The sequence below is a fragment of the Seriola lalandi genome, unplaced genomic scaffold, assembly GCF_002814215.2.
Source record: "Seriola lalandi dorsalis isolate HSWRI2012SDOR001 ecotype SW California unplaced genomic scaffold, Sedor1 jcf7180002054959, whole genome shotgun sequence".
Lineage (NCBI taxonomy): Eukaryota > Metazoa > Chordata > Actinopteri > Carangiformes > Carangidae > Seriola > Seriola lalandi.
Window position 1 is genome coordinate 1,278,046 of NW_019525510.1, and position 21,936 is coordinate 1,299,981.

A 21,936-nucleotide genomic window follows, 5' to 3' on the forward strand; every position below is an offset into this window, starting at 1 on the left:
CTCCTTATGAGGTGTGTAACGGAGAAACAAAAGACAAAATCAGCTGATTTTAGCTGGATACAGGAAAAAGACCTCAAAGTGCAACAACAGTAAATGATAAAAGGAAATTTTCAGTCACCTACAATAAAATGACAGTAAACCAACACGAGCGAATCTGTCTGTAACTTGATTTAATCTCAATCTGTTACACAGTCAAGGCAACATACTGTTGGCAATAGAGCTGATATTAAACTGGCAGGATTTAGTAAGCTAAAGGGCCACAGTGATTATCAACAATTTGTATATACAACATACAGCTGTATCAACACTGTACAAGTCCCACTGAATGCTGGGAGATTTGTAAGAGCAACACTGTACAAAGTGTTTCAGGCCTGGTGCAGTTCGGAAACATTTGCCTGTAGTGCTTAATGATTATATGATAAATTTGTGATATTTTATAAATATTTGAAACAAGAAAAACACTTCTTGAAATGAACTAAGTCCTGTTTTATCTCTTCATGGGAATGAATTCTTCCAGTTCTTAAAAAAAAAATCACAGGTTGTAAACACTGTCTACAAGTACAAACCAGAATGTGCAGTGGAACTTGTATCATAATCCATCTCTGAAGAGCAAGTATTTTACAGTCATCAGCATTAGTTTGACAACACAAACATCACATGTCTCAATCTTGATTTAAGAAGAAGAAATAAAAATGGTTCAGAGTTTCAAACTTTCCCTCACAGGAATGGAGCAGCAGTAAGATGCGGATCTTCCTCAACATCTCCATCTGCACAGATTACAACTAACTTCAAGTGAACAGGGAAACCTCAAACAAGTTCCCTGGACTTCTGAAAGTAAAAATGAATGTGCATAAAACACAAAATCTAATATAAATACTTTCAAATTAATCTACATTACAGGAAATATAGTATTGGAAAGTGTTCAAACATCCTTGCTTACAAACAACTGGATATATTGTCAGATGTGTGTAACACTCAAGTCTATTCTGAACAACCACTGACTAGCCAGTGAAGTGGTCATGTTGTAAGAGCCATCAGTGGGTCATCAGCAAGAGTCAGACAGACTGACCTTGATTTAAATCACCTGCCAAAGATGTAATGATGCCACCTCTTGCTTCTCTTGGTCCTTTAAGCAGAATCTTCTGCATTAGTGTCTCAAACAGTGAAATGTGCCTTTAATCTAGACTGCTTGCTTGGCTAGTATAAGCTAGTGTTGCTACTTTAAAATATCTTGGGCCATTATTTTAGGCTGCTATTATCTCTACAGAAATCCTCTCTGTAGAAAATACAGGGTTCATTTGGCAACATGAGAAGCCCTAGTAGGTGATATTCAATGCATTCACACAGGCACAATTAGCACCAACACATCGTAAAGGAAAAAAGTTTCAGTTCCTTTTAAAGTCCCATGGGGAACTAGTACAGTTATTGTGTCAACTGAGCTAAACCTGTTTGGAGCAATGAATGTTCCTGGAATTAGTTTGTCGATAAGTGGCGCATTGAACACTTCGTATTTTGAAAGTAGAGATCTGACCAGCAGGACTTTTTGTCCTGAGACCTTTGATGATGGCAGGTACAAAATATAATTATGTTGCTTCTGTGAAATAACTGCACTTCAAACATGAACAGAAAAACTGAGACCAATTTCATTTTGTGGCACATTTCTGATCCAAACTAAACAGAATATATCCAGTCGACGTCAGTTTAGTATCTAGTAGGATTTAACCTGTCAAGTTGATTCAGTCTTTTGCGCCTGTGCTAATGTTGCCTTAACAGTTTGTGTCACCCCACCTCAAAGGGCAGTGCTTTGGAGTCAGACTCAACAGTAACAAGGCCACCATACTGTATGTATAAATTATATAATCACATCTGTTTGGCTATACACTTTCTGTGTACAGTTTGAGGCTTGATGCATACATTATAATGCAGTACCACATACGACTGTAGGTTTGGCTGAAAAAAACATCTGCATTAATCTGCAGCAGTGCGAATCACAGACAGTGCAGTTTCACTTTCAGTTCATTGCTAAGCTGTTCCTCTTTTTTTTGTCTTTTTCTTTTTTTTTAATATGACCACCAGTCACAACGTTTCCTTTATTATATTTGAACTTTGTTGTATTGTGTTGAGCATATTTTGAATTTTGGAAAGTGTAGTTGTCATACGTGGCCTTTTCATGCCCTTTAAGTCAGGCCAGTGCAACACTTGGATTCACCCAAAGGCAATTTGTACTCTCTCTTGACAGAGGACTGACATGATTGTTTATGACACTAAAGTAGACCAGGGACTCTTACTATTTCCTTTTCCAACTCAACTGTTATCAAGTAAGAAATCTTGGCCTTTATAGTGGACTGATTGAATGTTTTACACAGCAGACAAATTGGTGATTTCAAACAAAGACGGACCTGAAAGAAAAATGACTGTGAGGTGACTGGGTACCTGGATACTTCCTTCTTCAACATGTATCTAGACTGATCAAGTGGTCTTCATGTTCATGCGCATGGTCCATTCCTAGCAGCAAAGATAAATTAGGAGATGTGTCTTACAGAGGACTGAAGGGTGGGTGTTTACGGGTGTAGTCTGTTATAGTTTGAAGCAGTCCTGATAGATGTGTGGGACTCCCTCACGTTGGATTGGAGGAGCAGCGCTGGAGAAGGAGGGCGTGGCAGGTGTCACAGACTCGGACTGGTTTTGGTGAGGCGGGCAGAGGAAGCTCATTGTCCGAGCAACTGTTACAGAAAATCTCCCCACAGTTTCTACAGTGGTGCTGGAGACAGACACGGGACATAAATATTAGTGGTTTGTGTTGGGATTGCAAATATAAATTGCTGTTTATTAATTTTCTATTGGTTGTCAATTTCCTTTCATTATTTGTTTAAATCTTTGCAAAAAACCAAGATAATTTCTAACTCTAGTTGTGACTGTGGGATTTTCAATGTGGAAATGCAGATGTGTAAAACTGACCTTTCGTCTCGAGATGGAAAACTCCTTCTCACAAAGCTTACAGTGGCTGGCTTCCTTGTCCTTCAACCAAACCTGACCCCCCTGAAACAACACCACACATCAAATCACAACATTATGTACCCTACTTCACTGATCCCAAATCAGCTTTGTCAATGACACATAACCAAGATGCAGGTACAGTACGCACTATTTCTCTCAAGTTCTTTTAATAATTTTATATTTAATAACGATCAAACTCAACATCTTGCTGATGGAGAAGGTTTAGATTAAAGACTTGTGTTCTGCTGTTTTCTTTTTTATCTCTTGAAGTGACTGCTGCTTTACCTGAAGAGCTTTGTTGGCTTCTTTGATGTCCTCAATCTTCAGTTTGGATCTGACGACAAAATGAATAGGACAGTGCAGGTAAATGAAATAAATAAAATTAACCATCACAGGTCATAAACTATTTATCTTTTGGCTGCTATACTTCAAGAATTATTAATAGCAAAAAAAAAACATAACTTGGAGCTTCTCTTTTTGGTTTCTTTGGGGGGGGGGGGGCTTGTTTCGTTTTCAAGATCTGTAAACTACTTGTTTGCGAGAATGTAAAATATATTTGATTTATTGTAAATGAGCTAAAATATGCCAAAATATGGTGTGTTCCTCCATGTTCATAGTGCCTTCAAGAATTTATGATAAAGTAGTTAGTTGAAGTAATTTAATCCTTGTAGAATATGTTTTCTTAAAGGGCTAATTGTTTTTTTTCTCCAAAGAAAACCTAAAAACTAACTTTGTTACATATTCCAAATCTTACATTGGACAGACTATCTTCCAGCTTCATAAACTGTCTGCAAAAACAGCATGACTCCCATATAGAGAGAGCATTTTTAATTTAAACATGCATACTCGCTGAGTTTGGAGCCTAGTTCCTCGAGAGCTTGTTCTTGGTCTTCACAGATAGTCTTCAGCTGAATGTTTTCATCCTGGAGACGATGGAACTCCTGGAAAAATATTAAAACACAAACAAGAGAACACATGTATCACATATAGTATAATATTATATACATGGTTATGTTTCCTTGTCTCTCCCTTCTTACCTTTTTTAGTCCGTTGATCTGCAGCGCCTCTGTGCTGAGCTGAGCTACCGTCTCTCTCTCTCTGTCCAGATCATTTTGTAATGTCTGCCTCCACTCCCTCTCAATCTTCAGGTCTGTCTCCAGCTGCTGGCTACAGGAGCACCGCAAACATATGCACGCAACACCAATAACAATAGTAAGGAGGACAAACGGGTGAGGAATAGATTATGTTAGAGCATATTGATTTATATTTGTATTAAATGTTTGTCTTGCTTTTTAAAATCACACATCATCAACAACAGCTGTATAAGAGGAAGTCTCCTGAGCAATTAAGTAAACAAACCTTTGCTAAGAGAAATGTGCCATGCTTCAAACTGTTTTAATTGGTTCATGAATTAGGACCCCAACAAGTTTCAGTTCAACCACGATACACAGGTTCTCTAGATTAAGTGTTGATGTGTGTGCATAAGTCTACCAGTTAGTCTGTGTTTGGAGGTGTTTTTCTTACAGTTGCCTTTCTCTGTGTTCGATCTGCCGCTGCAGACTGTCGGCCTTGTTGGCAAAGTCCAACTTGAAGCGTCTGGTTCCCTCCTCGGCCGAGGTGCGGTGCCTCTCTGCCTCCTGTAATCTGCACCATTATAACCAGGGACAAACTCAGGACCATGGAGAGAAAAAACTGGGGGGGGGGGGGGGTTGGGGTGTTGAAAGCAGAAAAGGACAGAGGAAGATGGGAAGGACGACAATGGGTAAGGAGGGAGGTAAAGAACTAAGGTTTCTGGCGGGGGAAGATGAAGGAAGTATGGCTGAGGGTGAATGAAGAAGGTTGGGGTGAAGGATGGCGTTGTAATTTGCATTGTTGGTAAAAATTTAAGAGTGCAGGGATGAGAGGTGAACAAAACAGAGCTCAGTAAGGAATACAAAGGGGTGATGAGTCCAAAATAAAGACACACGATAAAACAACTGCCTTAAAGCAACTGAATGGACAAGAAATAGAGAGAATATCTAACTGAATGCAGCATCTTAGAGCACTCAGACAGAGGGAACTGGAGCATAGCATCACTGTGTTGTCTTTTACAACACTATACACACTACTTTGTTACACAATCACAGCATTTTGATTTTGAAAAATATGCCAATGTCATTGTTTTTCATCCAGTATCGCACAGGGAAGAAACTTATTTCACTGCATGTTTTGGGGATTTGGGGAATTTAACAATGATTAAGATCCACTCAGATCATGGCCAAAAACTCAAACCACACTACTTTCAAAACATCTAACTTTATTTGTCACGGTGGTAAAAGACAGTAGTTGTGAGTTTTCAACAGCTGTACTGAGTTTTTATTCTTCTACAAACTGAGAGGAGTTACAGTACTATGAACGTGGAGTTAGAATAGGTAGAATGATTACTTCCTGATATATCACAAAAGTCAATAAATATACCAAGACGAGACACAACAACACATTCAGGGTCCCTTGACAGAAGCTCCAGAGGTTTACAGCTGTGTAACTACAAGTCTTTACACTGGGCTTAGCTGTCTGTTCTGCAGAAACAATGCACATGAATTTTGCTAAAGCTGCTGGTCCCACTGAGCTGTTTACATCTACAAAACTTGACTGAACCTTACAATTTTCAGCGTAGGTGAATCTTCAGGAGGACAAGGAGCAAGAACGAGATGGGCTGTGTCCGAAATCGCTCCCTTTTTAAAAAGGTACAGTGCACTACATTTACCCTCTGCCATTTTATTTGAGTGTTGAAATTTATAGAACATATGCTCTACTGTATATACTGCCTAAATGTTTGTTTATATAATCTTATTATGTGACACACCAGGGATGACACAAAATGATGATGGTTTATAAGTGCCCAAAATCTCAATTTACCTCTCACCATTGAGTAAACTACCGAGTGTCTATTATATAGGGAGTAGTGACTGAGTGAGCGAATGAGGGACTGATTTCAGACACAGCAAGGGTCATCACAGCTGGTCAGAAGCAGGTCAGGAGGTGCAATACATGCAGAGCAAACTGGCAACAAATTAAAAGCAGGAGGTGTCACACTCCTGTCTGACTTAACATCTGTAGTGGGCACCACTGACTGACTGTGATGAAATGCAGGCAGCTGTAGAAACACTTTGTCTGGGTTGTATGATAGGTTTCATGTTTACCGCTCTAGCTTCAAGCTGAACAATAAGGTTAAAGCAAATGCCCCCGTCTGACAGACAGCAAAGCACAGAAGCAGTTACTCAAAAATCTCAGCAGAGCCAATATGGAGGCCACTATGGGACAGGACAAAAATTCTTAGGAGGGAAGGAAGTTCCGAAAAGGAGGAGTGTGTTGTAGGAAAATACCAGTTCACTCATATGGCAATGTGTTTTGCTCTGTGTGCCGGCCCTAAGATAGCTCCCCTAATGTGTAAACCGCCCTTCCTCAATAACTTTTGTACAGTCCCTACTGTGAATACCACAGTGACTCAACTCTGTCAAGCAGTGGCTTTGGGGATTGCCAGATAAAACCTCTCAGTAGTTGTGATATGAGTGGTACAGCTCACTGTTCTCATTTAACTCAATGTGACGCCTCGTTAATTACAATTCAGAGTCCAAACAGTCAGTTATCTTACTGTCAGTGATACTGCATATAAACTGACTACCAGAGAGAGGAAGAATGTGTAGCATGTGTATGTACGTGTGTGCATGCCTGAGCATGTGAGTGAATAGATAAAGTCGTGTGGTTAATTTAAAATGTTTTTTTTCAAGTTTCTATTAAAGTATAACTGAGGTAATATTCAGACAGTTCTCTGACGGCTCAACACAACCTTTGATGATGCTAAGTGAGGAACAGCAAGACTGACAGGGCGTATCCTCATTTAGCACAAACCCAACTGTTAAAAGTTGTATGAATGCAATTTAACTAAAGACCATGGAACATGTTGTGGTGGTCTCCATGAATCCCAGCTCTCTGCTGATGATGATCGTGTTTCAGTAACTAAATGACCAAAACAATGCATTCCAGTTTCACCTGATTCTGTGGCTGCACTCAGGCCATAAAACCATCTGAATATTATGTGCAAAAAAACAGGAATGTTACTTTAATTTGAGTCCACTTATTCATTCATTCATAAGCAATCATGTGGATGCATGTGTGTGCGTATGTGCATATGTCTGTCTTCAGAAGGAGATGTCCTTGACTAGCTTGTACTGGTGCTCTGTGTCTGTGCTGGCACACTTAACAAATGACATAGCAAGCGTTCTGGTCTGACTTAGTAGGTCCTTATCACTGCACAGAGGAGCAGGGATAAAATCAGGAAAACAGACAAATCATAGAGGTTTCAAGGGAGCAAAATGGACGGATGATTGGATGGATGGTTTAAAAGAGATGAACAGGGAGGAAAGAAGGAGGAAAGAAAGGAGGGAAGGAAGAAAGGATGTCAATACATCAGTATTCTATGTGGCCCGGTTACACTAAACACTTTAAGTGACTTTCAACATCACAAGCACAGCAGGAAGTGTAAATGAAAGGCATTAAAACATCAAAATCTGATTTCACGCTGCCAGATTCACTCTGGGATCAGATTTCTGCAGTCTGGATATACAGTATTTCCTTTCACAGTAAGTGTATGAGTAATGATTAGAGGTGGGGAGGAGATGCAGAAAAAGGTAATGTGGTCAGATAAATGAAATACAACTACAGCAGACAAAAACTGGTGAAAAGTGCAGAGCTTTACAATCATAATGACAGTTAAGCCTGGAAAGCAAGCTCTATGCTAACAGCAACACCTATAGCAGTCATCCCTAGTTCGATCTCTCTAACCTCAACGGCATGTTAAATTCTTTCTAACTTCTCATTAGATGGCATAAATAAATTATTTGATTTTAAACAGGGGCTCTAATCAGAGCAGTTTTAACTTCTTCATTAGACTTTTCAACCACAACAGCACAAAACTCACGGTGAAAATAACAAGTGTAACCAGGGTCTGCATCCTAGCAACCTACAGAAACCTTTAGAGCAGCAAAAAACATTGACAGCCAATCACAAATAGGATGGAAGAGATTCAAACCAATGGGACTGGGGAGGGGAGGGATGGACTGAGTTGACCGGGAGACGATGGGATGAGGAGGGACCATAAGCTATCAATGAACCAGCAGATCTTATAATGACTGAAACAGATATGGAGCACTTACACACTGATTGTCTTATCAGATTTGATAAATTAAGGAAACACAAGGAAACTGTTTAGCAAACCCTGAAATATCTCATCTTGTAATCTATGTAGTTAGTAGATGATGGCCTAAAAAATAGCTTCACCCAGTCAGTATACAGTGTGGCATTTGCTGTCTGAAATAGCAAGTCTGCTCGCTCCCTGAAGGTTAATATTTTGTTTCACTGAAATCTATTCAAAAGAAATGATGTTATGATGTAGGTGGAGGTGGCACCCTGAAACCCTGCACTGGCTCAGGGACTTCAAGCATATTATTGGTCATTTTAATAGAACTGATCTGCAGGAAAAATGCAAACCTGTATTGTCTCGGTGTCTTGTCCCTTGTCTCTTCGATAATGCAAAAGATGTTCTTGTTTTTCAATAACAATGTGCAATTTTACTTCAAACTTCAACTGGGCAGTGTGTTTATAACGTACACATTTAACACACAAACAATTTTTTTTTTAATCTATTTGCCTTTTCAAGAAAAGTTTAATTTCAAACAGTATTAAGAACCCTTGACTTATTGCACTTGATATTGTTGTAAATGAATAAAACTGCCATTTTTGCCCATCTTCTACACCCTAACCTATAATAACAAAAGTGAAAACATGTTTTTAGGAATGTCTCAAAATTTACTGAAAATCAAAAGGTTCGGAATAGTTTCTGAATCTTCTTCAGGTACCAGGGTTTCCCACAGCTATTTATAGCACTAATCCACTAATTAAGACAACCTCTGCTACAATCTAAAGTAATGAACACTCCTTTATGCAACAAAACCTTAGAAATGTGTTATTTCACTGACAAAGACTGTGTAATTGATGACTGCAGCTATTGTTCAGATCATCTAGTAACTAAATAGATCACAAAAGACAACGTGGGACTCAGCTCAGCACATGACAGACACTTGCCAATCATATCCCATGTTGTGATGTCAGGTAAAAATCTCAATGGTGTCACTTCAGATAGAGAGGTTTTATACTCTGAGAAATGTTGTGTTTGCAGGACACAGTACAGGAATAAGCCTGATCGGAGGCAACAAGGATTTCCACTCAGGAAAAGCCTGAGCACAAGCGAGGGAAAGACACCTCAAATCCTTCTTTCCCACATTTCCCCCCAGTTCATTTCTCCATAGCTACAACCTAAACCCTGCAGAACTCTTAATAGATATGCAATTATTTAAAATAACATCATAATATGGTAGTTTGGGCTGAGAATCAGTTCTTTCTCAACAAGTTTTGTAACTGTAACTTTGTGTTACAGTCAATCCAGTTAAAAAGGTTTCCAGGTCATTAAACTTACTTTGCCAAAGGGGCATTGCGTATTTTCAGGTAAATTAAAGAAAGACTACAGTTCAACACTGCTGGATGTACTGAGGAGACATGTGGGACCACGTGATTTTTGGTGTTTTGATTAGTGTGTGCTGTTATTTTACAGGCAGTGTATCTCACCTTTGCTCCAGCTGCTTCATGGTGGCAGTGATCTGATTGGTCTTCTCCTCCAGACGGCTGATCACATCATTCTTCTTCTTCATCTCCTCATCGGATGACTAAGAAATGAGAGTTACTGGCTGTCATAAGTCATAGTAAGTAATGATTACAATATTTCTACTTCATTCATTTATCTCACAGAGGACATGAAGATGAGTGTGTGTTTGTGTCTGTACCTGCATCTTCTGGTACATTTCTACATTGATGGCTTTGACCTCGTCCAGTTGATGTCTCAGTCCGATCAGTGTGTCCTGTAAATCAAAAGCAGAAGGTTTCAGGAGTGTTGTGGCCCAGTACTGTCTGTGCTGTTGACACTGTCATGTGGCTGCTTGTGGTTTCCTAAAACAGTTACACTAACTGAAGTGCGTACAAGATGGAACTCAGCACTACATACACACAGATAATTACTTTGCCAGTTTTGGAGTTTAGTCGTATTTCTGTTTTCATATTTCATGCAAAAGTACTAAACAAGCTGAAATAAAAATAGGACAAACTTCATGTATCAACACAAAACACAAACATTCCCATGATAATGATGCTGACATTATTCTCCAGTCTGACAGTTGAGTCACCCGTTGGTATTGTTTTAATGATCCCAGCAGCTACCTGAAAAAGCTGCCATGATGAAGCCACCATGGCATCTCCTGTACCTCACAGCTCGGCTACAAATGCCAGCTGTTGGTGTTTATGTTGCAGAGTTCACACGTTTGTGGTGAGAGGCCTGACACTGGCAGGGCTGCCAGAGAGACGGGCACAAGAGCTTGCACGTTATTACTGCTCCATGTGAGCAAGTACAGGCAGGTGCCATACTTTTAGTCTGTGCACCCAAAGGGCTCGTTATCATCAGCTTCCACCAGCATCATTCTTAGGATCATCCTCCTTAAATGTTTGTGTCTAAATACATCTATAAAAAGACTGATTCAGCCTCATCATTAACAATGCCAACAAGTTTTGTTTATTCAGTCGGTGCAGTCACTATAAGTCACTCTGGAGACTTACAGCATCCTTTCTGCCTACTTTAGCTCCTCCTTGTTTGTAAATAAACCAGTGGTCAAAAAGTACAACAAAGGGAAGTGAAACATGAGTTAATGTATGATGACCTGTTTTTCATGAATATCCTTCTCCAGAAGTTTCATGGCCAGCTCCATTTCCTGTTTCATTGACACCTGGACTACCAACTCATTCTCCACATCCTGAAAAATAAACCAAATATACGTATATAGCCTGTTATTACACAGTCAGCTTGTACATCCCACACATTTTCTATACACAAGCAGCTACAGTGTGACCTGTCTGAGCTGGCACTCCTCCTTCAGCTGTCTCCGAGCCTCGTTGTACATCTCATCCAAACCCTGACGAGACTGTTTGTATGTGTCTCTCTCCACTGACACATCGCCTTGGGCTACCTAGAGAAAACAACATGTCAGCATCATTATGCATCAATTTTAGTGGGTTGTGGTCCAAACTGGGTCTAATTTTCAGATCGACAGTTTTGGATTCAGTTTTAGATGTATGTCTGTGTACCTCTAAATGTTGTTGTGCCTTCAGCAGAATGAGGCTGTTCTCACTCCTCAGCTGCTGGTTCTCTTCCTGCAGTTTGATGATGTTGTTCTTGGCTATGGCTAACTGCACATACATACATGCAGAAACGTACAATGACAGAGAGTCAGAGTCAGATAACTAGTCATGCCAGTAAGACTAGATGAACCCAACTCATACCATGATCCTTTACTGACTAGTTTAACTTAACAAATGCATTTGAGTCATGAAGTAAATCTGTATGACAGGCAAAAATGTTTAGGACAGTTAGAGGTTTTGCTCCGTACAAGCACACATTTTAGATTACATATTAAATAACGACTGGGGTTACAGTGCTGACTTTCATCTTCTTTCTGATATACAGATATTTTAAGTGTGAGTCTCACCTCCTCTATGAGTTTAGAGTTGGACTTCTCCAGAGAGTCAACTCTGCCCTGAAGACCATGGACTGTGGAGCTAGAAATACAAACACACAAAAACACAGAAATTATATTCAATCTCTGTTCATTTGGAGTCTCACAGATTTGTGAGAATATATGACTGTATTAGTTGTGGTACAACCCTTAAAATGGAACTTTTCATTCCTCTGGTTGGATACTGCTCAGGACAACTATGACTTAAGAGAGCCGTTACCATGATCATGAGGTTAAACAGCATTCACAGATTAAGAGGACTGAACTGTCTCAACACAGACTGACGGACCTGAATTTGACTTTTAATGGCCACAGCACCAATACATAAATGCCATTGTTAGCTTGGCTTATGTTCAGAGGGGAGACATTTTGAGGTTTGCTAACAATAACCTCTCCAAGTCATGAAACAGTTGAAACTGTTTGTTTTCAGCTCTATCACAGCTGCAAAATTTGAATGGCAGCTGATCAATCCAAGTTATTTTAAAGGAGATACCAGGTTTGTGAGAAGAGGAAAATTTGAAAGAGGAAATGTGACTGAAATTCTTTTACTCAATCTGTCTGAAGGGAACGATGAGCCAGTCTGCACGTCTGAAACCACCAGACTGGTTCAAATCTAAACTGACTGGATCTATTTTAACATGCAATCAAATTTTCGGCCATCTGCTTCTGATATTATGACTCAACACTAGACATTCAACAGATATAAAGCAAAACGTAAGGTACACATAAAGTAGAATGACTGCCTGTCTCAATCAGCCACTGCTTAGGTACAAAATACACAGCATTTTAAACCCAGGACTTCCATTCCTTGAAAAGTCCTTGAACATCTGTAAAGTTTGTAACGCTGTTGTTTCCATGAATTCTGGTGAAATCCCCGCAGACAGGTCTGTTTTCAATTTAACAAAAATGTCTTACTTGAGTTGTCGATTCAGCTCCTCTACATAGTTCTTCTGATCCAAGATGGATGCTATCTGGCTATTCCTGTTGCCATGGAAACAGACATAAAACAGAGCTCTGAATCACACTTATGAGGCGTTAAAGACCCTATGGTTTAAATAAAGTGGAGAGACAATGACAGATCGTACCTCTCTTCACTCCTGTAGTCATCTATGTCGTTTTTCAAGTACATGGAGAAGTCAATCACCCCGACCTTAAAGAATAAAAATAATTTTAAAAAGTAAAAATTTAGCTGATAACATTTCCTGAGGGAGGCAGCATGTACAGAGAAGCAGTGTGTGCACAACCATTGATTCAGTGAAATGAGTCATTAGGTCTTCAGCTGTTTCAACCCACCAAAACAAACTTAATAATTAGGTATGTTGAAATCATCAGTACATCGTTACACAAATTAAAACGCAGACAAAACAAACAAAACCCAAATTCATGCATGAAGGCAATGTCAAACAATTCATCTGTAATTAGCCACTAAGTGCCAACACTGTATGTCTGCATTAGCTTATTGAAGTCATTTTTCAGTTAACCAGACATATACAGAGAAATCACCATAAACCAAAAGTCAAGAATCCATCCATCCAATCCAAGACATCTTAACTATAAGGTGTTGGTTATACTGAAATGTCATTCATATAAGAATCCTAAGAGATTTGACATTAAAATTAAAATATCTGATCATTTTATCTTGATTCAAGGTGTAAATCCTCACCTCGTGGTCAGAACATGACAGTATCTGAACAAACTCCTCCTCATGACTTCACATTACTACTACATCTCATTCAGGCACATGCACTCAGGTGTGAACTCTGTGCAGGGTGTTTGCCTTAGTGAGAATATGCGTTTGCACTCAGGACAAAGTCTCCACCCATGGAGTAGAAACATGACACCAAAGCATCTACTCTCCACCTGCCATAGCTAAAATGTGACGAAACAGACAAGTCGTGTCTACATTTCTGTCTTTGAAAACCAGAGTGACAGCCGTTTCACGTTTCAGTTCAATGAACTGGAAGTAGAGTTTGTTTTGTTGACGTAAGACATAATTGTACTCCTCTCCTCTGGTGCAAGCAGATTAGATCCAATCATAGTGAGAACAGAATTGAGAGAATAATGCATACCAGCTGTAAATACACCATATCATCAGATTTGCTTAATCTTGATAGCATACCCACATTAAGATGATGCTTTAATGTATTTTTAAATCAAATCGTCTAATATGATTTCAGAAAAGTGGTTACCTGAGAGTCCAGGTCCTCGCCTTTGACGCACAGGTTGGCATCGATGACATTGAGGCCCACCAGCAGGCCCACGATCACAGCTCCCTCCTCCTCTAGCATCAGCGCTGAATTCTCATAGAAATCACTGTGGAGGAAGAGTTAAACAAGATTATCGTACACAGTTTTTGTAACCAACGTTTGTTCTCAAAACATAACATATATATTCTACAAGAAAAGTTAAATGTACCTTTTGCCATAGATCTTGTTTGTGTGTGTGAGGAGTGTGTATACCTGAGCAGATCTTTTCTGGTGATGAGGAGTCGCAGATAGTCAGCTAGCCGTTTCTGCATGAGCGCCAGACGCAACCACGCCCTGGCCCTACCTAAAGGAGTCCTGGAGAACACACGTACACACAAACACAAACATTAACACACACACACCAGCAATAATTTTTTTTTAGGAAGTTCTGAGGGTCTTAGGCTGGTGGTGCTGAGACATGATTAGATCAGTCTGATGATACACTTTGTTGATCAGGTTTTTCCTTTTTGTTCCTGTCTCTGTAATTTGAGCCTGTGTGTGTGTCTATGAGATGGTAACAAAATATTCATTTCATTTCAAACTAACAATTCTAAATTCAATATTTGACCATAACCTTTTCAAAAGAATTCTTCCCCTGCCCTGAATGTTTAATGTAATCTACAGTTGTGTGAGTTCCACCCTTACTGCCTACCCTCATTGTCATCTAAATGACTGCAACCGTGTTTTTATTGCATAACATTACTCTAGAGTAAAACTGCAGGCACTGGCAGTCTGCACTGTCCTGTCACTAACCTTTGAGTCCATACTTGCTGTTGCAAAAATTTCTGCTCTGCTACACATCTGTTGGTCTGACTCAGCACCACCAAAAGGAAACAGACTCTGTTCTCCATCTAAAACACCACAACTGTTCCCCATTTTGCTAGATCGGACGAGACCTGAAAATTACTACTTGATTCCCTGCCTGGAAGCTCTGCTATGTAGTGATTGATAACTAAATAACAAAGTGAAGTCTAACATGGAAATCATGTGCATGAACTAAAGTGAGTGGGATCCTTACTACAGCCACTAGAGGACACAACCTGAATATTAATGTGGGATGCAGCAGTAGGGTTTTTGATGTTGATATGTTGACATATTATACCGTTGGGCACTATCAACACTCATATGTGTCCTTGTAAATCAGTCAAAACCGTAGTAGGTTTCACTGAAAAAAAGTCACAAGTGGCAAAGAGTTTTAACATTTAACTTGCTTGTCACATCTTTGGAAAATGTATCTACACCTGTTTTTATTTAAAAAAAAAAAAGCCTGTTAAAAGAAGGTAGAGGAAAAGTGAAGTGAAAGAAAATCACACTCAGGTACTTCCCTGATCCAGCTCAGGTCACATTATGATGTTACTTGTGCATATGCGGTGTGGGCTCGTGTTCCTCCACCAGTATGTTAGGTCAAGCTGTATGTGTTGTGTGTGTATAGAAATGTTGTCCTTACTTAAGTCCAGGCAGGTCTCGTACGGAGGCTGAGATCTCTGCTGCTTCAGGACACAGTTTCTCCACCAGCTCTAGTGGACCCCATAGAGACTTGTTAAAGCCCAGAAAGGACTTCTTCACTGGAGAAAGAAGACACAAAGAGGAAGAGAGTCAGACATAAACCTGATGAAGGCAAACACACACACACATTTCTGCTGCTTGGACATTAAATTATAATAGTGGTGGGGGGGTTGCAGATATAGCCACATCATTTAAAACAGGCTCTCTCCTTCTTACCTCTGAGGCCATGTTTGAGACAGTGCTCCATGACAACAAAGAACTGCTGAAGAGGCGGGTAGTCTGAGTCAAGTGTTCGTCCGAAGCTCAGAGCTGATTCAATAAGCCCTTTAATACTCAGCTTGGCCATGTTCAGCAGGTTGGCTCGCTCCATAGTCATGGGGTCTCGCAGGGCTGCAGGACAAAAGCCAAACATAAACACTTAAATTAGAATATATGGAAAATACTCATGTCAGGACAGTCACACAATCATTTCTGCAAACTATCTTTATTTATACATGGTACAAATGTTTATTATAATTAATATTATTATGTTTGTATGTGACAGAACAACTGAGTCACTCGGCCAAGTTGATGTCTTACAACTGGTGATTTTCAGAAACATACTTACAATAGGGAGGTAAAATAAATGTAATGCAAGTGCAGTGAAGGCAGAATCCACCCTGCACATCAAATACACATTTACATTTCTGTGTCAGGTCAGTGCAGTCACACAGATCCACAGATGGTATAGGAGTCCACCCTAACAGATCTGAATGTATAATATAAATCTGTGATCAAAGTATAACCACTTTTCCAAACCGGGAAATTAATTAGCCTACAAATAATGAATTTGACACTCAGTACCCATGCTTCTAGATATTTGTCTTGCCTGCAAATGTTGTGTTAACACGATAGCAGAACTGTGCCTGGCAGCAGCAAATTCAGTATGCCAGAATGATTAGTGGTACTTAACACTTACATGGGCCAGAGATTGTGACCTCCTACAGAGATAGGCTTTATACATGTTCTGCACGTGGACCTCCGGGTTAATGTTTACCCAAACACCAGGACAGAACAATATCAGGTCAAAACGATGTTTCCTAGCAATGTGGAAGAGCTTTAATTGCCCCGCACATCGGCCTGAAGGCAGCTGACAAATCAACAGATGATTTCTTGGGAGGTGCATGACTGTTGGGTGCCCTGGGGCAGTAGGTCCCCAAGCAGTATCTTCACATGACTTCTCTATATCATATCTAACTCAATGATGTGAAAAGATATAATACTAAAGCTCTGAAACCATAAAGCTAAATTTGTGATATAAGATTTAATTTAATGCATAAATTCAACTCATGTTTCTCATTCGGAACATTAAAACGATCCAATGAGTTTTACAAACATACTGAGGTATGTTGACTTTAAATTTGGGCATTGACAGGACCAGGAGAGAAAAAGATGGATCGGTGCATCACAAAAAAATAATCCCTAAGTGACATTTCCACCCTGCACTGTTTGGCCAACCATCCAAAACACACAGATATTCAATTACATAATAAAGATAAAAAGAGCAAATCCTCACATTTGAGTAGCTGGAACAAGAAAATGTATGGCATTAATGCTTGATTAAAAAACCTATTAAATGGCCTGAGTCACTGATCAATGGGCTAATCATTTCAACCCTATTTCATTTCGTCTGTGATGTACACTTGAAAGGAGTCTGAAACTAAATATAGTTGTGAGTGTGGCAAAGAGAAGGGGATGCTAGCTGATGGGCATACACTGACAGCCACACAGTAGAGCTCTTAGATTTGCTACACAGTTACTGGCTACAACAACATACACGGCTAACAGCACACCAATTATTTCATTTGCATCCGGGCAGCATGTGATGCTTCAGGCAGTAAAGTTGTGTTATGGTCTAAAACAGCAGAAGCACAGAGAGATGTACCATTAAAGCCTGAGAGCACAGCTGAGCAAAGAAAAATCAATTGGCCACAGAGAGATAATGGAGAAGTAATGTTAGATATAGAAGAGAGAGGAAACAGAGGTAATTTGTCACATTGTTACATCCACCAACTGAAACCATGACTGTAACTGTGCTCCAGTTATTAACTGACAGCATGATTGATTGTTCCTGATCATCTTATTCTGTGTAGAGAGACTGATAAGCAAAGGGGTTAGGGGTCACATTTCAGCATCTGTCCCTAAATCAGTTACTGGGTGTCATCAGACCTGTTATCAGCCCCCCACCTACACACACACACACACACACACACACACACACACACACACACACACACACACACACACACACACGGCCCTTGATGAGCTGACCAAACTCTACCTTGGACGGTCCAGTCCCCTGGCAGAGAGGTTCTGTGCTCCGACACTTTGGGCAGGACGTGAATGCTCCCTGAAATGGTCTCGGATGCTTTTCTGGCCAAAGCAAAGATAGGAGCCTGCCATCGCCCGTCTCCCCCACTGCCTCCACCTCCTCCTCTCACTGTGCTGCTACTGTTAGCTTTATCACCAGCAGCAGATTTGTCTTCCTGCAGCCTCAGGATCCCAAACACCTGTGCTTTCTCCTTGCTGCTGTCCGCTTCGGACAGAGCCAGGTCGTGCTCTGCGGGCGATGTCATGTTCATGTACCTCTGAAAAGATTGTAGCTATCGCGGGTCCGTGCGACAACAGACCGATTTACACGGTTTGCTAACCGTCAAAGAGCTAGCTCTGGTGTTCACTTCACCCGGCGACCATTATGACAACCGCAGCATAAAAATACCTGCGATACCACCGGCCAAAACCAATGACAAGTCCAGCTACGGTGTCAGAAATCAACCGTCGTAACGCTCCCGGGCAGCAAACCTACTCGTCGGTCTACATGGTGATCGTTAGCATCGGCGGGGAAAGTGCGGAAACCTGCTGCTCGAGAAACGTGTCTTTTCCGTACATTTCGGTGTGGTAGAGATTTGTTTACAGCCAGCAGACCAAACCGAGAGTTGGCTCCTGATGGTCCCGCTGCACCCTCCGGAGGGGCGGTGTCAGAAGGCTCACAAGACACACAAAGGCAGCACTACGTAATGATTTTAGTGGCTGCTGTGTTGTGGACCTACCGCCCTCTGCTGCTGGAAGAGAGAACTGCACGACAGCGCTACAATTCAGGGGAAATATTTATCACTTCCACTACAGTTACTTATCAAATTAAGATTATCATAAAGCATATGATAAACTTATCAAATAAGATGGTAACACCTTACTTTAAGTCTTCCTAATTAGCATTTATAAGCACTATATAAACGTTTTAAAAATAGTTTATAACTCACTACAATGTAGTAGTAAGAATATATTAATGTTTATTGATGTATTTCTCAATAAATAAAGGCTATATATAATAGCATGTTACACATGTTAAGTCTTAACTTTAGGCCTTAGTCTGATCATTTTAGTTTAAATATATTTGTCTTTTAAACAAAAGACACAATTTTAAACAATTGCACAATTTTAAGGCCAAAAAAGGATTTAGTATTCTCTGCAACAATTACATACCTGGCAGCGTTGTGACTGAGCTTTGAAACAACATTTTGGGGGAAGATGAGAACATGAACAGGGTTTGATTGGTGGCTTGTCCATAATTTCCTAGGTGGGTGGGGTTCTGCTGGGGGAATTTTGACTCACAACCTCAATATTTCCACAGGCCTGGCTAAAGCCCTTCTGACTGTACAATTTAGCATGTTGAACCCATAGAGGAAACTTAAATAGCAATGCAAAACAGAATTAAGTAGAATTTAGAGGCAAAGCAGTGGAAGCAATAAACACCCACACAGGCAGCAGTAAAGAGGAGGAAGTAGACAAAGAGAGTAAGGCTGAGTAGGCTTTGGAAACTTGATTAAGGTTTCAAGTGAAACTAGCAGTCTACTTGAATTTTAAGGATGCAACTAATGATTGATTTAATTATTTATCGATCTTATGATTATGCTCCCAATTTAATCTGCCGAACAAACATGATGCTTCCTTTAATCATTGGTGCTGTCCATTAACTCTCACTGACATTAGGTTTAAGAATAGCACACAAATAACTGAATATCTATAAACTTTAGGTTTAGAATAGAAATTGTTAAGTGGTCAAGAGTGAACTACAGTCTGGAGAGAGGCTTTTGGATGCTTATGCATTTAACCGGTGACTGTAGCTCATTCTTGACCCACGGAAAGGTGTTTTCTTTTATGAAGAACAATGTATGGAACCAGGTTCTTATATCATCATAAAACAGATTATGTTATTCATTCAAATAGAAATTTTCAACCCACCTTGGCTGTAGGCTAACCGCTCCATGCTCTCACTATGAGTGATGCCCCAGCGGTGAAGACTCTGAGGTGAGTACATGATAGGTGGAGCTCTCCTCTGCCCACTGCCGTGTTGCAATGAGGTTAGTAGATCAAGCAGATCCCTGAGCCCTGAAATGGCCCGTTCCTGTCTGGTTTTTGCTGAACTTGTGTAATACAGTCAGGTTTTCTTGGATTTTCTGATTCCCCAGATGACCCTCCCTCCTAATCTGTGGTGGACTAATATGGTATGTTCCAGTTTGCTCTAGTTTTGCCACAGTCTCAGGCTGTGCTGGGTCTCTGCTGAGCTGGACAGGGATGCCTGGAAGGGAACAGACAGCGGAGACAGTAAGAGACAGATGCTCACAGTCATAAATAATATACACAAAATAGTTATTCTCTGAAATATTCTACTAAACTCTAATAAATCTTGACTTAATGAGAAAATAGTAGAATCGTCTCCAAAACTGGCATGATTTTTTACCAGAATGCATTTTACCTTTTTTCTGAGTAGCAGCTTATGAGGAATGTATCCAGTGGGCCTCAATCTCACCACAGTATGGATGTAAAAGTGTCCAACCACACCAACTGTACAATGTTAGATCCATAACAACACAGAGCGAGACGAACTGTTGCGGCACAGACCCTACAGTACCCTGAATTACTACAACCATTGCTTTTCTTTACTCCTTTGTAGTTTCTCTTGTTCTGCTTCTCTTCCTCTGTTTGACTTACTCTCTCTCTCTAATAGCTCCGGGCTGACCAGGGTCATATGACCGCTTTCTTGCAGATCCATAGACTCCTTTGTTGTTTGTATGCTGCCTTAGTTAATCCAGTGAATGGCTGTGTCCAGTCAGCAGAGAATTCATAAATCAGGCCGCTGCTGTCCTTTCTCAGCATTTGTTTTCCTGTTGACCTGATGGTGTTCTGCCTAACACTTAATTTCTCTGTATCTGTATGTATTTATATGCCTTGATATTTGACTTTCATGTTTTTCTACTGTGCTACCTGTTTCACCCATCAATGACACAGTATCAATAAACATGTAAGCCTCTTCATCATTTTGTCATTCTGCAGGTGTGACCGTCTGTGCTGCTTTGAGGCTGTTCATACATTTTCTGCCTGATTGTCTGTAGACCAACCATCATTAACACTTTAACACCATTAACACCTATAATGACAACATACAACTATGCCTCATCTTAAACGTATTTGAATTTAATGTAATTGATTCAATATTTTCATCCTGATGCAAGTGAAAAGGAGAAAAAACATGCATAACCATGCCAATATCTTCATTCATAATCGGATACATGCAGCCTACATAGGAGTTCATTCTGATTTCACATCAAAAGTGCACATGACTCAAAAGGGTCTTTCTCAGCTTCTCTCTGTATCATTTATCCATCTCTCCTCCAACCCTCCATCCACTTTCCTTCTCCACTCTGTCTTCTCTCTGAACCACACCTAAACAAACACACTACTCAACACTACTTCCAGGGTGGTATGTTTATACCATATGACCATCTTTATCACTGTATGAGCACGCCCTTCCACGTGACCGACAGCTGGACCAACCAATCAGCATCTCTCAATGGAACCTCTCTCCACCAATAAGGGCGTGATGCTGTTTCATCGTAGTAGCCAGCCTTTCATTCTGCAGCATTGCCCGGAATTAGAGTGGTGCTATGCTCAAAATTTTATTGCATCTTATTTATTATTATTCTTTTGATTAGCAGAGAACAAGAAACAGTAACTATCCGGAGACATAAAATATACATTTTAGGCAACAAAAATTAAAGTAAGATCATTACAACATGTGCAGTACATACACTACTGTCAGCTGTAATTATAGCAACTTAATGTTTCACACCATCATCCCTAATGTGCTATAATTATGTAAACATTTATGTTATCAGGCAGTAATTGTATCTCACCTCAGAAGCAAGAAGCAGAGTGATGATTCTTGATTATGCAGATTGTCAGCAATCACTAGACTGGTTCAAAAAAGGATAAGTCTATTCTCTGGTCTTGTGATAGATTGTCGGCGATGACTCGGTGAAAACTGGCCAAGAGGGGGCTTGTGTCAATCCCAGTCCAGTTGTAGCAGCTACAGGCAGCGGTTAGTCGCTCCCAGATGTCCCATGATAGGCACTTCAGAAGGTACTATTACTTCTACTGCAGAAATGAACAGATATGGAATAGGGATATCTTCTTAGTATTCTCTTTCACATTTC

The 21,936-nt window shown here is 40.2% G+C and overlaps 1 protein-coding gene across 2 annotated transcripts; it reads right to left on the minus strand.

The window, feature by feature from the left end:
- Positions 1 to 153: 153 nt before the first annotated feature.
- Positions 154 to 21,936, minus strand: rufy2 (RUN and FYVE domain containing 2). Of its 2 annotated transcripts, XM_023395281.2 has the most exons (20): positions 21,637 to 21,936; positions 19,685 to 20,021; positions 15,620 to 15,793; positions 15,345 to 15,462; positions 14,111 to 14,212; positions 13,841 to 13,964; positions 12,737 to 12,801; positions 12,567 to 12,632; positions 11,625 to 11,694; positions 11,224 to 11,325; positions 10,989 to 11,105; positions 10,800 to 10,892; positions 9,876 to 9,950; positions 9,661 to 9,758; positions 4,522 to 4,641; positions 4,035 to 4,164; positions 3,844 to 3,938; positions 3,283 to 3,331; positions 2,959 to 3,039; positions 154 to 2,761 (listed from the first exon to the last, which is right to left on the minus strand). In XM_023395281.2, exons 2-20 carry the CDS (start codon positions 19,758 to 19,760, stop codon positions 2,618 to 2,620), a joined length of 1,899 nt encoding a protein of 632 aa, XP_023251049.1. In that variant the 5' UTR covers positions 19,761 to 20,021; positions 21,637 to 21,936; the 3' UTR covers positions 154 to 2,617. The 2 variants fall into 2 exon arrangements, with proteins under 2 accessions (XP_023251049.1, XP_023251048.1); XM_023395280.1 differs by lacking the exons at positions 19,685 to 20,021; positions 21,637 to 21,936 and adding an exon at positions 17,724 to 18,418.